The sequence below is a fragment of the Xenopus laevis genome, chromosome 4L (assembly GCF_017654675.1).
Source record: "Xenopus laevis strain J_2021 chromosome 4L, Xenopus_laevis_v10.1, whole genome shotgun sequence".
Taxonomy (NCBI): domain Eukaryota; kingdom Metazoa; phylum Chordata; class Amphibia; order Anura; family Pipidae; genus Xenopus; species Xenopus laevis.
Window position 1 is genome coordinate 154,069,288 of NC_054377.1, and position 21,486 is coordinate 154,090,773.

At 48.2% G+C, this 21,486-nt stretch overlaps 1 protein-coding gene across 2 annotated transcripts; it reads right to left on the reverse strand.

Annotated features, from left to right (window-relative positions):
• Positions 1 to 974: 974 nt before the first annotated feature.
• On the reverse strand, positions 975 to 20,952 carry cfap92.L (cilia and flagella associated protein 92 (putative) L homeolog). 2 transcript variants are annotated; one of them, XM_018240417.2, is made up of 18 exons: positions 20,653 to 20,776; positions 18,430 to 18,849; positions 17,130 to 17,308; positions 16,283 to 16,496; positions 15,999 to 16,112; positions 13,845 to 13,917; positions 13,394 to 13,575; positions 12,350 to 12,460; positions 11,133 to 11,317; positions 9,152 to 10,014; positions 8,136 to 8,330; positions 5,337 to 5,625; positions 5,050 to 5,214; positions 4,666 to 4,878; positions 3,571 to 3,724; positions 3,144 to 3,352; positions 1,510 to 1,691; positions 975 to 1,217 (listed from the first exon to the last, which is right to left on the reverse strand). In XM_018240417.2, the coding sequence occupies exons 2-18, from the start codon at positions 18,827 to 18,829 to the stop codon at positions 1,022 to 1,024; spliced, it is 3,924 nt and encodes a 1,307-aa protein (XP_018095906.1). In that variant the 5' UTR covers positions 18,830 to 18,849; positions 20,653 to 20,776; the 3' UTR covers positions 975 to 1,021. The 2 variants fall into 2 exon arrangements, with proteins under 2 accessions (XP_018095906.1, XP_018095907.1); XM_018240418.2 differs by lacking the exon at positions 18,430 to 18,849 and having other exon boundaries at positions 20,653 to 20,952.
• Between the last annotated feature and the right edge of the window lie 534 nt (positions 20,953 to 21,486).

Sequence of the window (21,486 nt, forward strand, 5' to 3'; positions counted from 1 at the left end):
AGCAAGTTGAGGAGCTGCAGCTGTCGAACTCCTGAGTGTCTGGGACATCCCTGGAATTTCAGGCAAAGTAGCAAAAAGAAAAAGAAAAGTTGGGGAAATGAAGACCAATTGCAAAGTTATTACGTGAATTTTATCTGGGAAATACTAATAGTTTAAAGCCCTAACATTACTGACCATTCTCTGTTCCAAGTATCTGGAAGATATCGGGGCCCATTGTGGAGAAGAGGGGGTACACCTGCTCCCACCCGCTGTCACTAATACAACCAAATAATTTAGCCTTAATTGATTTCCATAGTGGATATGACACTAGATCAGACCCACCAATCAGAGCACAGAGTCAGGAGGCGGGTTCATCGCTACTTTCTATCAGTTTTTTATCAAATTCATTTCCAACTTCTGATTCCGTTTCCCCTTTATCCTGTGCCTCCCCCCAAACTGCCTTAATCCCCCAATGTTTCTTCCAAGGAACTCCCAGCACCCCCGACTGCCTTCTTTATCCTACAGAGGCGGAACTAGGGGCCCCAAATAACAATGACTGTTCGTTCCCAACAACATCACAAGACAAAGACATACCTCCCAACTGTCCCTTTTTCAGAGGGACAGTCCCTCTTTTGACAGCTCAACCCGCAGTCCCTCATTTGTACTGGAAAGTCCCTCTTTTCTCTGCACTGAACAGCCAGAAAAAGAATTGGCTTTTAGCAGAGAGCCCAGAACAGCCAACAGGTGCAAATAAGATACTTTGTAACAATTTTGAGACACAAAAACACAGTTTAGAGAAGGAGAAATATTTTCAAACTTTCATAACCTGCCAAATTTTGTAAAACAAACATGGTAATTAGGGGGTGTGGCCACAGAAAGGGGTGTGGTCAAAAAATTGCTGCGCTATGTGCGGGAAAAATTTTTTGTCCCTCTTTTTACTTCCAAAATGTTGGGAGGTATGCAAAGAGGAAGTGAGATTTCCATGTTGTATTTGGGGAGCAGTAAAGCAAATCTTTATTGTCAGATAAGAAATGGGCGGAGTTTACTGAACTTGCAGCAGGAATCCATTGTAGCTGTGGGTCTGGATAATGTTAGTGGAGGATTGAACGTTTCTTGTGCCCGACTCTGTGCCCCCCTGAGCCCTGGGCTGTGCCAGCGCCTCCAGAACTTCTCTCTCTTCTGCACTTAAATCCTTTATTTCTCTCTTGTGCACAAATGAGCGCTGGGAGCAGTGCAGCCTGCGGCAGACAAATAAGGAAAATACAGGATAATGGATGTGACGCTGCCACAGGGATTGGGGTACAGGGCGTTTCCATAGTAACCAATGAGCCAGGGCCTGATTCTCTAATGGCTCGTGGGTCACTTCCAGTTTGTATCTTGTGCCCCCCCTCCTTCTGTATCGGTCGGACAGTGATTCAGGGGGTGGAGAGGGGGCTATAAATGTGGGGGAGCAGCGAGGGGGAGCACAAATGCACCTCAGTCATTGCTAATACAATAATTGGAATAATCATGAATATAAATTGGACTCACTCAAAGTCTTTCCCTTTAAGTTGCTGGAACTTCCTGTGCTCCATGTTGGGACAGGGAATTGCGTTTCCTTCCCAGGTCAGACGGTGGCGCTGCACTTCCCCCGGTACATAGTGACCCCTCTCCTTCCCAACGGAACTGTCACTCACTCCCCAATTCTGCACCACTGACAGCGCTGGCACCGGCTGCACGAAATCAAATTCATCATAAACACCGACCCCCCCGAGTAAACTCCCCCACCCTGAGCATTTGGCAAATCCTCGCTGCCTATTGATTTAAAGGGGAAGAAAACCCTTGTATTACAAACTCTGCAGCATTTGCATCTGACTTGCCCTTTGTTTCATTATAGGTAATGTTTTGTATACAAACTACTCCCTGCACCCTTCAGCATACCTCCCAACCGTCCCGTTTTAGGCGGGACAGTCCCGCTTTTATGCGCCTGTCCCGCTGTCCCGGAATGTAGCCTTAATGTCCCGCTACACTGGGGCTCTGTCGCTCTTCCTGGTGCGTTTTTTGCCGAAGTCTCGCGAGAAGAGACTTTGCCGTGATGTCACAAGCTGTGCGGCGTGCGCGTCTCCATCTAGTCCCACCCTGTAAGGAGGGGGCAGGATTCAGAGACTTGTGCGCGCTGGGACTCAGTCTGGGCTGGGAGCTGAGGCGGGGGGAAAGGCGAAAGCCGCTATACAAAGGAGCCTGGCTTTCCCGGAGCTTTCATTTTGGATCCTTTGGCTGCCAGACTGCTATACCCGCAGCACACACTGTCACTAGCGACGCTCGCTTGTTTTGGTTCTACTGCGGCGTTGCGCCTGCGGCCAAACCGATGGAGGAGGAGTCTGGCGGTGTCCGAGCTCTGCTGCTACAAAGTGTCGTGTCGGGACTTGAGAGCTCAGCTGCATAAATGCCCGCAGAACTACAGGTGTGTGTAATGGAAGGGCACAGTGGGTTCCTGGGGTGTGTTGTACAGCTGCTCACTATTAACAGGGGCACGTGTCAACCAAGGGGAAGGGGTGTGTTTTTGTAAAATGGGTGTGTCTTTGGGGGGGTGTCCATCGAGTGGGCGTGGCCAAAAAAAATTCGGCCGCGCTACGCGCGGCTAATTTTTTGTCCCTCTTTCCTATTCTCAAATGTTGGGAGGTATGCCTTCAGTATACAAACCACTCCCCGCACCCCTTCATGCTTCATTATGCAAACGACTCCCCACACCCTTCAGTATACAAATCATTCACTATAAAAACACAAATACAGTATTCAAACTACTCCCTGCACCCTTCAGTTTGCTATCCACTCCCCAAACCCTTCAGTATACAAAGTACTCCCCACACCCTTCAATATGCAAATGACTCCCTGCATGCTTCATTATGCAAACCACTCTCCGCAACCTTCATTATTAAAACAACCCCTCACACCCTTCAGTATGCAAAATACTCCCTGCACCCTTCTAGACCAGTGCGAAGCAATCAGTTATTGGGGGTCTGCGCCATTAGACACCAATCCTATGCATCTGGCTGGTCTGTATATAAGAGCTGCTGCAGACTGCAATGAATTATACTAAGTGCAGAGGATTTGGTACCATTTAAAGGGATGAGCTGGCATTTGTTAGTGACTAGTATTGTGAGGTTTACTCTCTATCCCATTACCTTCAGTACCAGTCCAGCCCGACGCAGGGACAGTTTGGTGGGTTTATCTTTCAGGAGACCCTCCAGCCGGCCCTGAGCGTTACTGGCCTGGGGCCCCCTTGCTGTCAGTTCTGTAGCCGTCAGACAGCGGTGGAACCTCATGAGCGAATCATTCACCTTGAGACCCTCGGCCCGTGCCCCTCTTCTCTCTTCCTCCTGCAGGGTCTCACCTTAAAGGGACAGCACATCAATCTCATCACATAAGTAAGGTATTATTTAGCTCTGCTCTCCCCCATATCCTCCATTGAATCCTACAGCAGAATTACTGGTGGTGCTGGAACAAGGGAATTCACTGCATTGGGAGGGGCCCCAAATCACTAGGATCCTCCCCTATTTTAATGGATTATTCCTTCTGGGAGAAATGAGCAGCCGGGGGGAGAACTTTTACCTGCTGGTGGAGCGCAGAGTGGGGGCGACCGGCCGTCTCTATCTGACACTTTCCTGAACAACTGAAAGTCCTGGTGCCGCTGATCCCAACTCCAACGCTCTCGGGGAAGGGTGGGACACAGGGAGTTTCTGTGCAGGATTCCTTCCCTCCAGGCCTGGAATTAACAGTATTATTATCTCATCCTAAATATGAACTTTCCTCTAGTCTGATTGGCTATCTCATGTCTGCTGGGAGGAGCTTCTGGCAAATAAAGCATCAGATCAGATCAGTTTATTATAGTGTCCACTTTTATATTTATATATAGTGATCATATCCCCCTTATATATTTATATATAGTGAGCATATCCCCTTATATATTTATATATAGTGATCATATCCCCTTATATATTTATATATAGTGATCATATCCCCTTATATATTTATATATAGTGATCATATCCCTTATATATTTATATTTAGTGATCATATCCCCCTTATATATAGTGATCATATCCCCCTTATATATAGTGATCATATCCCTTATATATTTATATATAGTGATCATATCCCCTTATATATTTATATATAGTGATAATATCCCCTTATATATTTATATATAGTGATCATATCCCCTTATATATTTATATATAGTGATCCTATCCCCCTTATATATTTATATATAGTGATCATATCCCCTTATATATTTATATATAGCGATAATATCCCCTTATATATTTATATATAGTGATCATATCCCCTTATATATTTATATATAGTGATCATATCCCCCTTATATATTTATATATAGTGATCATATCTCCTTATATATTTATATATAGTGATCATATCCCCTTATATATTTATATATAGTGATCATATCCCCTTATATATTTATATATAGTGATCATATCCCCCTTAACTGTCTCTTCTCCAGTGTAACCAATCCCAACTTGTCTTTCCCCATAACTGATCCCTTCCATTCCCTTTATCAGCTTAGTTGCTCTTCTCTGTACTTTATTTCATTACTGAGACTTATATAGCTCTGTGTAGGTACCAAATGGTCCGTAGGAAAGACTCTAGAGAAATAAGTCCCAGCCTATGATACTGGACACTTACTTTACTAAGTTCCGCTATTCGCGCTTCATCTAGTTTTTTGGGGTGTTCATTGCTTTCGATGCTGCTCTTGAATCCGGGGTACTGAAACCCAGCAGGAGTCATCCATTTGGCCTTCGATTGGGCAGCGAGGATTTTCCTTTCAGTATCGGGGTCGGACAAAGTGAGAGTCGCTGAGTGAAATTCTTGAGAGTAAGTGAATCTCTGTCTCGGCTCCTGGAATTCACATTGTGGGGGTAACACAGAGATCTGGCTAATAGGATACAACTGAACCCCAAAACCCACTCACTGTCACAATGAAGCAGAGGATGAAGGTGAAAGAGAAGACAGTGCCCAGTAGAGGTGCATGACACAAGGGGGTACCAGTAAGCCCCCCATAGTATTTACCTGTGAAATGTCCTGCAGTAGAAGCCTGTGAGCCCATTGGCTGGAGTTGAGGGTCTGGGAGCTGTAGTTATGCACTGCAGTGCCATCAGGGGGAGAGATTCGGATCCAATCACTGCTGTGTCTTCTCATGAGTCGGTTTTGCTGGTTCACCTTCTCTTTGTTACTCTGTGGGGAGAAACACAGTGGGGAACAGGGAGGGGGGACTGTAACCAAGAAAGGAATATGGGGGGATACGTGGGGGTGGGGCTTGTATGACACATCATGTTCCCCGTGGCAGCAGCGAGTACCTGGATAAAGTCCTTGGAGCTCCGCCCCGCCCTGTCCCTCTTCCACTCTATATATTGGGAGTTGTAGTTGTCCAGTGGGCTCAGCGCCCCCTTTCTGCCCCTCGGCTGGTCGGCACCGTGGGAAATAACCAGGTTTTTTATTATAGGAGTTTGTTCCTTGGGGAACAATAGAATCGAAGTTACGGGAACCCCAAACTCTCGACTCAGGAGCTCAATCATTTCCACTGAGGGAAGAAGGTCTCGTTTTACTGCCTGGCGCAACTTCTTCACTCGGCACAGAAAGTCCAGCCTGTGGGAATGACATGAGTGGGATTAGTCCAGGCTGTGGGAATGACATAAATGGGATTAGTCCAGTCTGTGGGAATGACATGAGTGGGATTAGTCCAATCTGTGGGAATAACATGAGTGGGATTAGTCCAGTCTGTGGGAATTACATGAGTGGGATTAGTCCAGTCTGTGGGAATAACATGAGTGGGATTAGTCCAGCCTGTGGGAATAACATGAGTGGGATTAGTCCAGCATGTGGGAATGACATGAGTGGGATTAGTCCAGCCTGTGGGAATGACATGAGTGGGATTAGTCCAGTCTGTGGGAATAACATGAGTGGGATTAGTCCAATCTGTGGGAATGACATGAGTGGGATTAGTCCAGCCTGTGGGAATGACATGAGTGGGATTAGTCCAGCCTGTGGGAATAACATGAGTGGGATTAGTCCAGTCTGTGGGAATAACATGAGTGGGATTAGTCCAGCCTGTGGGAATGACATGAGTGGGATTAGTCCAGACTGTGGGAATGACATGAGTGGGATTAGTCCAGTCTGTGGGAATGACATGAGTGGGATTAGTCCAGCCTGTGGGAATGACGTGAGTGGGATTAGTCCAGACTGTGGGAATGACATGAGTGGGATTAGTCCAGACTGTGGGAATGACATGAGTGGGATTAGTCCAGTCTGTGGGAATAACATGAGTGGGATTAGTCCAGCCTGTGGGAATGACGTGAGTGGGATTAGTCCAGACTGTGGGAATGACATGAGTGGGATTAGTCCAGTCTGTGGGAATGACATGAGTGGGATTAGTCCAGCCTGTGGGAATGACATGAGTGGGATTAGTCCAGCCTGTGGGAATAACATGAGTGGGGTTAGTCCAGTCTGTGGGAATAACATGAGTGGGATTAGTCCAGCCTGTGGGAATGACGTGAGTGGGATTAGTCCAGACTGTGGGAATGACATGAATGGGATTAGTCCAGTCTGTGGGAATGACATGAGTGGGATTAGTCCAGTCTGTGGGAATGACATGAGTGGGATTAATTAATCCAATAGGTGGCAAATGAGACCAGGAGCACAACTTGCTCTTTATCAAGTGTGAGTGGGATCAGTGTGTGTTTCCTAAAGGAGCCTGTAGGGGGCAGTCAGAGCTGCACTAACACTGGTCAGACGGGTCACAGATATTTATATATTTATATTTCCAGCACTTCTGCACAAGACTCTTATTTACAACACGGGGGGGGGGGTAGTAGTGATGAACCCCCCAACTCCATGTGACATTTATATGCAGTGACTCTTCCTACATAAAACCATTGGGGGCAGATACACCCCAGCTTCTCTTTGTTTTATACTTATTATTTTCCATGTGTTGGTTGCTATGTTCACTGCCCCTAGTAACCAGGTTTGAGTATGATGGTGACAGGACAGAAAGATAAATAATAGAATAATACAAATCAGGTGACACAACCATCTACACCTCAATCCTGTACTGCTCTTTTGCTAAACTACCCCCCCATGCATGCACCCCATTGTCTGCCAACAACTGGAACCTCTTATTAAGCCCCCCCCCCCATGGGCATCTCTGTCCTTTCCCATTTGGACTAATGTAGCAGCAGCAGCAGCTAAGTGTTTATATGTATGTTATGTACTGGGTTAGATGCCACTGGGCACTGACCCTGACACTAACACTGGGCACTGACACTGGACACTAACACTGACACTGGGCACTGACACTAACACTGGGCACTGACACTGGGCACTGACACTAACACTGGGCACTGACACTGGGCACTGACACTGGGCACTGACACTGGGCACTGACACTGGGCACTGACACTAACACTGGTTACTGACACTGGGCACTGACGCTAACACTGGGCACTGACACTGGGCACTGACACTAACACTGGGCACTGACACTAACACTGGGCACTGACACTAACACTGGACACTAACACTGGGCACTGACACTAACACTGGGCACTGACACTAACACTGGGCACTGACACTGGGCACTGACACTAACACTGGACACTAACACTGGGCACTGACACTAACACTGGGCACTGACACTAACACTGGGCACTGACACTAACACTGGGCACTAACACTGGGCACTGACACTAACACTGGACACTAACACTGGGCACTGACACTAACAATGGGCACTGACAATAACACTGGGCACTGACACTAACACTGGGCACTGACACTGGACACTAACACTGGGCACTGACACTAACACTGGACACTAACACTGGGCACTGACACTAACACTGGGCACTGACACTGGACACTGACACTGGACACTAACACTGGACACAGACACTGGGCACTGACACTGGGCACTGACACTAACACTGGACACTAACACTGGGCACTGACACTGGACACTGACACTGGACACTGACACTGGACACTAACACTGGACACAGACACTGGGCACTGACACTGGGCACTGACACTGGACACTAACACTGGACAGTCTGCATGAGTTGGAATAAAGGGGAGCATGTTCTGTTAGATGGGGGGCTCACCTGGAGAGTGCATGGAGGCAGGGGGCAGGTACCATATCCCGGACATAGAGGAGGGGCTGCTGCACAATGAAGGAGAGGGGGGCATGGAGTTGGATGTGGCACAATAGGACCCCCAGGTCTCTGTAGCGGCGCCGGTGGAAACCCAACTGGGAGTTGTACAGAATTTCCACATTTTCCTCTTCCGGTTCCTCTGATCTGAATCCAAAGGAATATCAAATATTTCATTTAATACAAACGACCCAGAACCCCCCATGTGACTGCCCTGTAGCACCTCCCCTTTATTAACACTATTAGATTCATTATTTCCATTATTTGCAGAGGTGAGTGCCAGACAGGCAGCTCATTAACCCCCCCATGTGTCCAGTATGTGGGGCCCGTGTCATGTGACGCTGCACAGAACTGGCCAATCAGACTGCTGAAGCAGACCATGTGACCTGCCGGGGGGCCCAGGGAATATAGGGGGCACAGTGGGGCTCCAATTTAAGTCTATAAAAATGTCCTATTCTGAAATTGTGTGCTTGGGAAGTAAGTTGTAGTTGCACTAGTGCAGGTCCCTCCCCCGTTATTTACATTCTGAGTTTAAAGAGATACTGACACCAGAAAATAAACTTTTTTATATCAATCATTGTCTTTGACTGTCATTTCTAACTTTGCCATATAAGTATTAGTCTGATGCGTTTCCATTACCTGTCTGGTCCCCCATGTTCCTGTATAAGGGGGCTGCCATATTTGTGCAGCACGAGTCCCTTAGTATTAGAAACTCTAACTGACAGTCAGGTTGGCAAAACTGTCAGGTTTAGGAAGTTCAAGTAAAAATTTCTTACAAACGCAGAACTATCAGTGAATAACAATTAACATGACCTATAGGGAACTTTTCATGTAGATTCATATTTTGAAATACATTTTTTAGTGTCAGTATCACTTTAAGCTCTTCAGACAAGGACCTCCCCTCCATGCTTTGTGGTTCTACACCCTATGCTGAAACAGGCGCCCCAATAGCAGCTGCACCCCAGTACCTGCTTGTCATTGTCTCCCACAGCAGCCGGACCCCTTTCTCCTTCAGCCCCTCCAACACAAAGAGGTGCAGCTCCCCGTCCATCACATGGAACCCCGTTATTACATCCAGGGAGGCGTCGTCTTTCTGCTCCTCCCTCAATCCCACCATGGAAAGAGCCTCTTGGATGGAAGCAGCTGGGGCGCCGCCCACATTCAGGGCCCTGGCATTGATTTGGCAGATCTGGAGGAGGAGCCTCTCCAGGAAGTGCCGCTTCTTCTCATGGAAAATGTAGACAATGAGCCCATAGGGGCAATCGGAGGCTTCGGATTCAAGGGCAAGTGGCACGGCGATGTCGATCCGGACTTTAAGGAGGGACTGAGCATCCACATAATGTCCTACAGGAATCTGAGTGACCCCCGGAATTTCCCTTTTGCCATCGGAATTGTACCCAATGGGGTCCAGGGCCTCGCAGTTCTGAATTGGGGTGCAGAGGTTCAGGTACTTGGCCCCGTGCAGTAACTCACTCATATCCACTCTGGCGCTTCCGTACGGATCCCACAGCTCCTCCCTCTCTCTATACGGATTGGCAACTGTCAGTTTGGAGGTGACGAGCCCCACGTTACTCAGTTTCTCATCCTCAGTCTCACGGCCAAACAGCGAGGGACGACTGGACCCCTCAACTGCTCTCCTGTCTCGGTCGTGCACCTCGATTTCCAAGGGAGGGCCCTGGAGGTACTCGCGCAGCTCCCCGGGACTAAAGGTTCCCGCTAAAATCACATTTACATCCTTAAAGTACACGTGTGTCCCGTGATCTCGGCCCCGGGTCCGGTGAAGGGGCTGATGGTGGAACTGGTACTGACAGAACACGGGGAGACACTGATCCTGCAGGACACAGAACACACATGTCACTGAATCTGCAGCCCCCCAATATTCAGCACAACCTTATTGGCCTACAACTGCAACTGATCAGTTGCTACGGTAACAGTTACCATGGAGTGGAATGGCAAACTGGGGATGAAGAGGAGAGTAACTGTCCTGCTGACCCTAGCGACCAGGCAGGGGTTACAATGACAGACTGGGAAATGAGGAGGGGGATCTGGATAGAAAGAAAAATAATACAAATGCACCTTGAGGATGAATTTGCTTTCTGGTTGCCAGGCATCACTGACCCTAGCAACACAACAGAGAGAGAACAAACAGAAAGAGACCCCCCTGCGCACAAACTGATTCACAACAGACCCCCAGAATCAGTTACACCCCCCATGGCAAATCTCTTCAGGGTCCGGACTCAGTCCGGGGGCAAATCCACTTTCACAATCATTTTTTTTGTTATGTTTTGAAGAGTTGCAGAAGGAAGTTCCCTAAACCTTCCTTGGTTGCTATGGTCAGAGACCCTGACAACCAGGGATTTACTGGTCATTCCAGCAATATTTATCCACAGACCTTCCATATCTGCCCCACTGGTGCAGGAGGCCTGTATATTTATGTATATATACAGGTATGGGACTCGTTGTCCAGAAACCCATTATCCAGAAAGCTCCAAATTACAGGATAATCTTGTACTTGATCCCAACTAAGATATAATTAATCCTTATTGGAAGCAAAACCAGCCTATTGGCTTTATTTCATGTTTATATGATTTTCTAGTAGACTTAAGGTATGAAGATCTAAATTACGGAAAGATCCAGTATCTGGAAACCCAAGGTCCCAAACATTCTGAATAGGTCCCATTCCTGTATTGCCTTAAGGGATGAAGACCCAAATTATGGAAAGATCTGTTTTCAAGGAAAACCCAAGGTCCCAGGCATTCTGGATAACAGGTCCCATACCATATACCATATGTATTTAAAGCACATGCAAAGGATGTGAGTAATCGTCTCTCTTTGGGTCCAGGGATCTACTCTGCCTGTGATTGGCTGCGGGGGTCAGTCTTTCTAAGATTCATTTAGATCAGAAGACTTAAGACTGAAGATTGTTTCTGATTGGCTGACAGTTATTACCTTGAGGACACTGATTGGTGCTGGTGTTTGTGGGAGTGAAGTGACGGAATGAATGCGAATGACTAATGGATTGAGATCCCTTTTCTGTTCCTCGGAGAGCATGGGGCCATCTACAGCCAATGAGACATAACAGTCTAATATCATATCCGATGTCTCCTGTAATCGATCCGCCACCCGCAGGTCTCCTGTATAACGACACAGAGAATTAGGGACCGGTCTCCCCACACCCCCCCCCCCTCTGCTGTGACCCAAAACAATATCGGCCTCAGTAAAACTTGCACCCCACATTCAGGGCCGGCCTTAGGCCTATTGGACCAATTGGGCCCAATAGGGCCCCGCACCTCTGGGGGCCCCGCACCAGAGGGCAGCACAGATAATATTTTCCCCAGCACATGATGCTGCCTGGCCTGCCCCCAACTTTAGAGTCCAGCCCATCCCCAAATCCATAGGTCCAGCCCACCCCAACTCTGATAAGCCAGACTATCCCCCAACTCTCATAGGTCTAGCCTGCCCCAACTCTCATAGGCCCAGCTTTCCTCCAACCTTGATAGGCCCTGCCTGCCCCCAATCCAACCAAACCTGCTCCCAAGCTGAATCGGCCCAGCCTGCCCCAAACTAATTGGCCCAGTCCACTCTCCTATTTCCTCCCTCTCTCTCTTACCCTGTCTGCCCCTATTATGTGTCCCTAAAAAATAGGGGCGGCATGCCGCCCAGCCGCACTATGGGGACGCGTGCGTCCCCATTCAATTACAGCAGCTGCGCCGGCGAAAAAACGCCGGCGCGCTGGGAAGGGGAGGTGGGCGCTAGGACCGTGCGGCCGCCTGGTCGGACAGCGCGGCCTAGGGGCGCCGCACATTGAAATCCGGCGCTGCCTAAATACTTGCTGTGTCAGTAGCCAGCAACACTTTGTCTAGGGGCCCCGCCAACATGGTCCCAATTGGGCCCCACATTTGATAGGACCAGCCCTGCCCACATTATACCCCAAGAGAAGGAAACAGACAGAGCTGCCATAAAGCAACTGATTCTTTTGTACCTGCAGTTATTCTCTCTGCCACTAGGGGAGCTCCTCCTCCTCCTCTAACAACACATTTCCTATTGACACAATGTATTGAGATTGAGACTCACTGTAACCCCAATGAGCGTTGGACAGAATAAAAGAAGCCTCCCACCCTAGTGGCCCCTACACACCGGCCGTCATCTCCAGGGGCCAAACTCACCGGCAATGAGAGGCAGAAAGCTGAGTGTCAGTTCCAGGGACTTCCCCTCTGCTCGCAGGAAACTGGCACTCGGCGTCTTCTCACTCCTCTCCTCCTGAGCTTTTCTTCTCCCTGTCAATACATTGAAATGGGTCAATTTAATCCCCATCAGAAGCCGCAGTCCTACCCTGCTTTATGGCAGCTGAGATTCTAGCTATCTGTATAACAGAACATTCTGTCCCAGTGGCTGCACAGATCCTATCTGATCCCCATTGTAAGCAGCAGTCCTGTCCTGCTTTATGGCAGCTGAGATTCTAGCTATCTGTATAACAGAACATTCTGTCCCAGTGGCTGCACAGATCCTATCTGATCCCCATTGTAAGCAGCAGTCCTGTCCTGCTTTATGGCAGCTGAGATTCTAGCTATCTGTATAACAGAACATTCTGTCCCAGTGGCTGCACAGATCCTATCTGATCCCCATTGTAAGCAGCAGTCCTGTCCTGCTTTATGGCAGCTGAGATTCTAGCTATCTGTATAACAGAACACTGTGTCCCAGTGGCTGCACAGATCCTATCTGATCCCCATTGTAAGCAGCAGTCCTGTCCTGCTTTATGGCAGCTGAGATTCTAGCTATCTGTATAACAGAACATTCTGTCCCAGTGGCTGCACAGATCCTATCTGATCCCCATTGTAAGCAACAGTCCTGTCCTGCTTTATGGCAGCTGAGATTCTAGCTATCTGTATAACAGAACATTCTGTCCCAGTGGCTGCACAGATCCTATCTGATCCCCATTGTAAGCAGCAGTCCTGTCCTGCTTTATGGCAGCTGAGATTCTAGCTATCTGTATAACAGAACACTGTGTCCCAGTGGCTGCACAGATCCTATCTGATCCCCATTGTAAGCAGCAGTCCTGTCCTGCTTTATGGCAGCTGAGATTCTAGCTATCTGTATAACAGAACATTCTGTCCAAGCCTGCAGTGTTACTAATACAAAGCAGTGAGGTTTCTCCCTATTATCTGCTTTGCTATGACAGACAGATACACAGACAGACAGACATGACTTACCTCTACTTGCCACTGTGTCTAATTTTCGTTCATTTAAAGCCGTAGCGCTCAGTTTAAACTTCTGCAGGGCAGCATCTAAATCAGTTGCGTCTGTGTGACTGGTGCCAACCTTCCGGTTCCCTTTCAGACTGACAGACAGATTTTCTACTGATGGATAAACGTCGCTGTCGGTGGGCACTGCCCTGTGGCACAAAACACACGCAGATCATTATCACAAAGCACCCCCAAATGACAGACCCCGATGATTAAGGCTAACGGAGTCTCTGATTGGGCAGATTTTACACATCAGTGGTTATGGGTTCAGACTCTGGGTGGAATCCAATTGGGTCAGTGCTGAGGTGTCACTATGGGGGGTCCTACTGATGTCACAATGAGACGGGTCCATGTGACTGGAACAATAAATCCATCTAGAGCCCAAGCCAAGCAGTGAGTAAATGGGACGTGTTCTTACCCCTTCTCTGGAGCAGACGCAGAACGAGGCACAGTGGGGGGATCAGGAGATATTTCTGCATCACATGTCGCTTCTGTAAAGTGAAACACAAATTAGACACCGGAGGCGCCAAACCCACCAATGAGATTCCGGCTGGAAATAATTTCTCTAAACTGAACCCAAGAAAAATATCATCATCATCATCATCACTGTGGTTATTTCTACGGCATGAGCAGCGTCAATGGTAAATCGGCTTGTTAGAAACGAGGACAAAAATAATTGATGAATTATTGTTATTTTGCAGATAAAAATGATCACTTGTCTTTTTTCTTTTATATTCTGAACATTTCACCGATTTTCTTGTCATTTTTGCTTTTCTGATGATTATTCGTTGAGTCACTAGTTGCCCAGATCACAACATGTTCTCACTGATTTACCTTATTTCTATTTTATTTTGGATTGGTTGATATTTAATTTGATTTTACTGGACTTATGTTTTCATGTCGTTTTGACTGACTGGTATTTTATATAATATTGACTCCATTTGATTGTCAGTTCTTTGGGCATGTGACATTTCAGTAAATGATTCCTTCACAAACAAAGTAACCTGAAAACAATATTTAGCAATATGGTAATATCTTGGTTACAGACCAACAAATGCTTTTCATCAGTTACTTTCCACAATGTAGACAAACCCCATTAAGCTTAGTTTAGTTTTAGCCTGGTCTCTATTTCTGATTTTCTCACTTTATTATAGTAAGGTACCTATGGATTGCAGGAAAGCTGATGTCATTCCTATGTATAAAGAGATTATGGTATCAGCCTGGCATTTATGGGCCAGTAAGTCTGACACCTGTAGGGAGAGGTTTAAGGGATAACATTTTAAATGATGTTCAGAATAATGTCATATGGGTATGAATTTTATGAAAAAGTTTATAAGAAGTCAGACGGTGGGGGAGCAGTAGGTGGGATCTATTTGTATTGTGCCAAAACATTTGATACAGTACCCCACAAATGACTGCTTTGTAAACTATATATATATATATATAAGGGAGATATGATCACTATATATAGATATATAAGGGGGATATGATCACTATATATAAATATATAAGGGGATATGATCACTATATATAAATATATAAGGGGGATATGATCACTATATATAAATATATAAGAGGGATATGATCACTATATATAAATATATAAGGGGATATGATCACTATATATAAATATATAAGGGGATATGGTCACTATATATAAATATATAAGGGGATATGATCACTATATATAAATATATAAGGGGGGACAGTAATGAAATAGAGAAAGAACAGGGAAGAGCGACTAAGCTGATATGGGGAAAGGCAGAGATGTTACTTGAAGTTGCCGAGTGCAAAGTGCTTAGTAACTGGGAAATTGTTTGTAACTGAAATAGCAGTGGTGGGGGGGAGGGTGCAACTGATAATTTGGGAGATGCAGTGATGTGTTTCACCTCTAAGTTAAAAGAACTACAACTCCCAGTCCCAGTGGGGGTTGGCATGTAGGTTGGCATGAATGCTGATATGGAGGCTGGTGTGGGGTTTGGCATGGATGGTGGCATGGTGGATGGTATGGAAGTTGGAATGGATGTTGCCATGGAGGCTGGTGTGTAGTTTGGCATGAAGGCTGGTTTGGGGGATGGTATGGATGTTGGCATGGAGGTTGGCATTGATGCTGGTGTGGGTGTTGGCATGGAGGCTGGTGTGGGGGTTGGCATGGAGGTTGGTATGGAGGCTGGCATGGATGCTGGCATGGAGGCTGGTGTTGGGTTTGGCATGGTGGATGGTATGGAAGTTGGAATGGATGTTGGCATGGGGATTGGTGTGGGGGTTGGCATGGAGGCTGGGGTGTAGTTTGGCATGGAGGCTGGTTTGGGGGTTGGCATGGGGTATGGTATGGATGTTGGCATGGAGGCTGGTATGGAGGCTGGCATGGATGTTGGCATGGAGGTTGGCATTGATGCTGGTGTGGGTGTTGGCATGGAGGCTGGTGTGGGGGTTGGCATGGAGGCTGGCAGGGAAGTTGGCATGAATGCTGGTGTGGGGGTTGGAATGGAGGCTGGGATGGAGGTTGGCATGGCCAGTCTGGGCACAGGTGGGGAATATTCCCAGAGGAATCATTATGCACAGTCAGTACCTGCGGTGCCCCCTGTCCGGGAACGGCTAATCTTCTCCCTGCTCTGTGCCACGAAGCTTGCTCTCGGCTGCCCGTCCTCATAGATTTTCCTCTGCCTCAGAATGAAATCTTTCACTGACAGACAGAAAATGAACAAATAGGGGCTCATTGGCACCAGGGCACATTATACACACAGACACTTGTGGCCAATCAGTAACGAGTCATGAACTGGCACCACATGGCATGACATAATTGGCAGTTTTCCTTGTGTACATAAGGACAGTCCCTTGCTGTACTGTATTTACCTTTGGGCTCCTCTCCCTGCTGCCCCTGAGGAACCCTGAAAGCCTTGGGTCTATCAAATCGAGCTTTGGGCGACACTTTCTCTTTGCTGTCCCAGACTTTAACCTGAATTTCGTGAGTGAGAAGCGCGAGGAGCAGGTTCTTAGTGACACTCAGTTCCACATTGTGGTTCCACATCAGCCACGTCCTGTCACCCTCATTCCACGGCTTTAGAATCTGAAATAAATGGGCAATCATGGAGCCTTAGAAATAGGACACACCGGCACAACATGGGTAATTCCAGCAGGTAAAACCTTGCTCGTTTATTGCGGATGCAACGTTTCGGGGCGTGACCCCTTTCTCAAGCATCTTCTCAAGCATGCTTGAGAAAGGGGTCACGCCCCGAAACGTTGCATCCGCAATAAACGAGCAAGGTTTTACCTGCTGGAATTACCCATGTTGTGCCGGTGTGTCCTATTTCTACGTTGTTTTTGAGGTTGCCCATTCCCTCGGACATCGAGCACCTGGGAGTCGCTGAAGTCTGGACGGCCAGGGTGTGCGAGTGTAAGTCTTTCTTTTCGCAATCATGGAGCCTTGGTATATCTCAACACCTGAGATGCCCCACCAGGACTCACAGCAGCACCAGGACCAAACAGGTCTCACTGTATTCTATGGGACAGGTCACACAGGCTCCCCCTACAGGACATAGTGGAAGTTCTTCTGGGCTGCACAGAGAATATGTGGCCTTAGGGCTCATCTCAGCAACACCTGGGTCAATAACCTCCCTCTGATTGGCCAGTGGGTTCAGCAGATTACGTGATTGACTTGCGCATGTCACATGACACTACACCCCAGAATGGATCCACTCACCCTGGACTCATGTTCCAAATACAACTTTGCCACAGCCCCAAATGTCACCACATCTGCCCTCATTGGCTCAGTGTCCCCGGGGTGCAACTGCCACTCAAAGTGGTAATAACCCTGGGCCTTGGGGGCCTCAATAACGTTCTTGGGAGTTTTTCCCTTTCCTTTCTGAGTCGCCTCCTCCACTGCAAAAATGGAAAAATGCAGAAATAATAGTATTAAATGTAACATGTCAAATAACATTCCTAATCATTCCCCCTCCTTTCCCCAATATCCTTATCCATCACAACCCTGCGTGGGGGTTTCAAGTTACAATCACCACCATGTTGCACTCAGCCTCTCCTTCATCAGTGTTATAATACCAGCTATCAGGGGTTAAACTGGGTAAATCTGCACTTAGGGGACTATACTGAGGGGTAACTGCCTTGGGTCATGTACAAAGTAGCAACGGCAAAGCAAGATGGAGACAGTAGGACAAGATGGAGACAGTAGGGCAAGATGGAGACAGTAAGAAAAGATGGAGACTGTAGGGCAAGACGGAGACAGTAGGGCAAGATGGGGACGGTAGGACAAGATGGAGACAGTAGGAGAAGATGGAGACAGTAGGAGAAGATGGAGACAGTAGGGCAAGATGGAGACAGTAGGACAAGATGGAGACAGTAGGACAAGAGGGAGATAGTAGGACAAGATGGAGACAGTAGGACAAGGTGGAGACAGTAGGACAAGGTGGAGACAGTAGGACAAGATGGAGATAGTAGGACAAGGTGGAGACAGTAAGAAAAGATGGAGACTGTAGGGCAAGACGGAGACAGTAGGAAAAGATGGAGACAGTAGGACACAATGGAGACAGTAGGACAAGATGGAGACAGTAGGGCAAGACGGAGACAGTAGGACAAGGTGGAGACAGTAGGACAAGGTGGAGAAATGTTCTTGGGCTTCCAAATAAGGGCTGTGATTGGGTTTTTGGTAGCCCCATTTGGATTGTCAACCTACATTGAGACTCTGTTTGGCAGTACACCTGGTTTTTATACAACCAAAACTTGCCTCCAAGCCTGGAATTCAAAAATAAGCATCTGGTTTGAGGCCACTGGGAGCAACATTCAAGGGGTTGGAGAGCAACATGTTACTCACGAGCTACTGGTTGGGGATCACTGCAGTAGAGCAAGATGGAGACAGTAGGACAAGATGGAGACAGTAGGACAAGATGGAGACAGAAGGACTACAGATCTGGAGAGAATTTAGCAGAAGGACATGTAGATCCCTCCCTAAGTTAAATCAGATTTTGGGGAGACAGATCCCTATGTACCTTTATTGCGGGGGGCTGGGATGGCAAATGTCACTGTTACTGTACAGGTGACTGTATGGGGGGAATCAAGCAGGTCAGTGCTTGTGGCCCCGGGGTCCAGTTCCATCCGGTTCCTCCCAGAGATGAGTCGGTTCCTTGTGTCCGACATGTTCCCATGTGTCACCCCCATTTCCTTTTCTGATCCACTTGTGTCCCAGGTGCAACGGCCGCTCCCACAATCCAACACGTCGGAGTCTCCTAGGGCCACAGACCCCCTCCGTGGGGTGATCCTGTCACTGCCAGTGGGAACCCCATTATCACAGTCACTGTCACCCCCAGGGTTGTGAGGTGAGATTTCCCTTCTGTTTATAGGAGTAGTACTGAGTGGCACCTCCATCTTCAACTCTCGTCCAACTCCCATCCAGATCTTCCTCAATCAGCCTGACAGGATAGAGAAACACTGTTTCTTATACACACAGGTGTACAGGGAGTAGTGCAGGGAGTAGCGTTTATCTGAGTCACACAGGAGAGGTACAGGGAGTAGCGTTTATCACACAGGGGGCTACAGGGAATAGTGTTTATCCGAGTCCCACAGGAGGGTACAGGGAGTAGTACAGCAGGGTGCTGGGAGTAGCGTTTATCTGGGTCCCACAGGAGAGGTCCAGGGAGTAGCGTTTATCTGAGTCAAACAGGAGGGGTACAGGAAGTAGTGCAGGGAGTAGTAGAGGAGGATGCAGGGAGTAGTAGAGGAGGGTACAGAGAGTGGTACAGGGAGTAGTAGAGGAGGGTGCAGGGAGTAGTACAGGGAGTAGTAGAGGAGGGTGCATGGAGTAGTAGAGGAGGGTGCAGGGAGTAGTAGAGGAGGGTGCAGGGAGTAGTACAGAGAGTAGCGTTTATCTGAGTCACACAGGAGGGTACAGGGAGTAGTGGAGGAGGGTACAGGGAGTAGTAGAGGAGGGTGCAAGGAGTAGTAGAGGAGGGTGCAGGGAGTAGTACAGGGAGTGGTAGAGGAGGGTACAGGGAGTGGTACAGGGAGTAGTAGAGGAGGGTGCAGGGAGTAGTGCAGGGAGTAGTAGAGGAGGGTGCAGGGAGTAGTACAGAGAGTAGCGTTTATCTGAGTCACACAGGAGGGTACAGGGAGTAGTGGAGGAGGGTACAGGGAGTAGTAGAGGAGGGTGCAAGGAGTAGTAGAGGAGGGTGCAGGGAGTAGTACAGGGAGTGGTAGAGGAGGGTACAGGGAGTGGTACAGGGAGTAGTAGAGGAGGGTGCAGGGAGTAGTAGAGGAGGGTGCAGGGAGTAGTACAGGGAGTAGTAGAGGAGGGTGCAGGGAGTAGTACAGGGAGTAGTAGAGGAGGGTGCAGGGAGTAGTACAGGGAGTAGTAGAGGAGGGTGCAGAGAGTAGTACAGGGAGTAGTAGAGGAGGGTGCAGGGAGTAGTAGAGGAGGGTGCAGGGAGTAGTAGAGGAGGGTGCAGGGAGTAGTAGAGGAGGGGTGCAGGGAGTAGTACAGGGAGTAGTAGAGGAGGGTGCAGGGAGTAGTACAGGGAGTAGTAGAGGAGGGTGCAGAGAGTAGTACAGGGAGTAGTAGAGGAGGGTGCAGGGAGTAGTAGAGGAGGGTGCAGGGAGTAGTAGAGGAGGGTGCAGGGAGTAGTAGAGGAGGGTGCAGGGAGTAGTACAGGGAGTAGTAGAGGAGGGTGCAGGGAGTAGTACAGGGAGTAGTAGAGGAGGGTGCAGGGAGTAGTACAGGGAGTAGTAGAGGAGGGTGCAGAGAGTAGTACAGGGAGTAGTAGAGGAGGGTGCAGGGAGTAGTACAGGGAGTAGTAGAGGAGGGTGCAGGGAGTAGTAGAGGAGGGTGCAGGGAGTAGTACAGGGAGTAGTAGAGGAGGGTGCAGGGAGTAGTACAGGGAGTAGTAGAGGAGGGTGCAGAGAGTAGTACAGGGAGTAGTAGAGGAGGGTGCAGGGAGTAGTGCAGGGAGTAGTAGAGGAGGGTGCAGGGAGTAGTACAGAGAGTAGCGTTTATCTGAGTCACACAGGAGGGTACAGGGAGTAGTGGAGGAGGGTACAGGGAGTGGCAGTAGAGAGGGGGGGATACAATTAGGGGGTGCAGCAGTGATCCAGTTTGAGGGTGTCGGTTAGACAAGTTGGGGGACCAGAGTGACACCCCCAGTCAGTAGGGGGAGGACAAGTTGCCCCTCGGCTTCTTCTCAGACAAAAACGACACGGACCCCCCTCCTTCCCCGACTCACCGGACTCTCCCCTGGGCCTCAGAGGCGCTTGCTCGTTGCTATGGAGACGGGGCCAGTCGTGGGGAGGGGCTGCCAAGATGAGGGGGCGGGTCCCTCGCAATGGACAGGGATGGGCGGGGCTACACGGTCTCTTTCTACAGCGAGGGGCTGGATTTGAAGAGAGTGATTGGCGGAACCGGACAGAGGTGTGGCTAAGAGAAGAGTGACAGGTAGTGACCCGGGAGTAGAACGTGCTCATTGTATAACGGGACACGGGGGGCAGCAGAGACAATAAAGACACGGGCGGGGAATGGAGGGAACTTGTCTCCCCTCAGTCTCACAGAAACTAAACTGGGGCCACACGGGAGAAACCCCGGAGAGACATTGACTGGGCGTGGCCTCTTATCTACTGCAGCCAATCAGCTCTCGGTTATGTCACTGGGGCGTGACCTCATGGGATGGAATTCAGTGGCCTGTCCTGTGATATTTCCTCTGAGCAATTGGTCACTTTGTTTCACAATTATCTTACATTTCTATATATATATAAACATTTGGACACTTACAGATAAAGATTCAATACTTGTTTGTGATTTTCAACTTAAATCCTTTTAACTTTTGGATTTTTTCAACTTTTACCATTTTGTCTTCATTATTGGTGCTTAATATGAACATTGGGTTTTTTATTAATCATTGTGTTTATATATTCCACTGTTTTATTGATATGGATCTGCTGCAATAGAACTTTATGCTTTTAGTTATGTAACGAGTGTATTGCCCTTTAAATGGATTACCCAGACTGCATTGAGGTTTATAGTTACACTTCATAACACTTATTAATTAATGTTATTCACTTGA

Excerpts from the sequence above, each read along its gene's own strand:
- cfap92.L (XM_018240417.2), bottom strand. The coding sequence starts at position 18,829 with ATGGGAGTTGGACGAGAGTTGAAGATGGAGGTGCCACTCAGTACTACT. Across the intron at positions 16,113-16,282 it reads GCAGGGAGAGGAGCCCAAAG|TGAAAGATTTCATTCTGAGG; the intron begins GTAAATACAGTA and ends TCTGTCTGTCAG. Across the intron at positions 13,918-15,998 it reads CCGGACAGGGGGCACCGCAG|AAGCGACATGTGATGCAGAA; the intron begins GTACTGACTGTG and ends TTCACTTTACAG.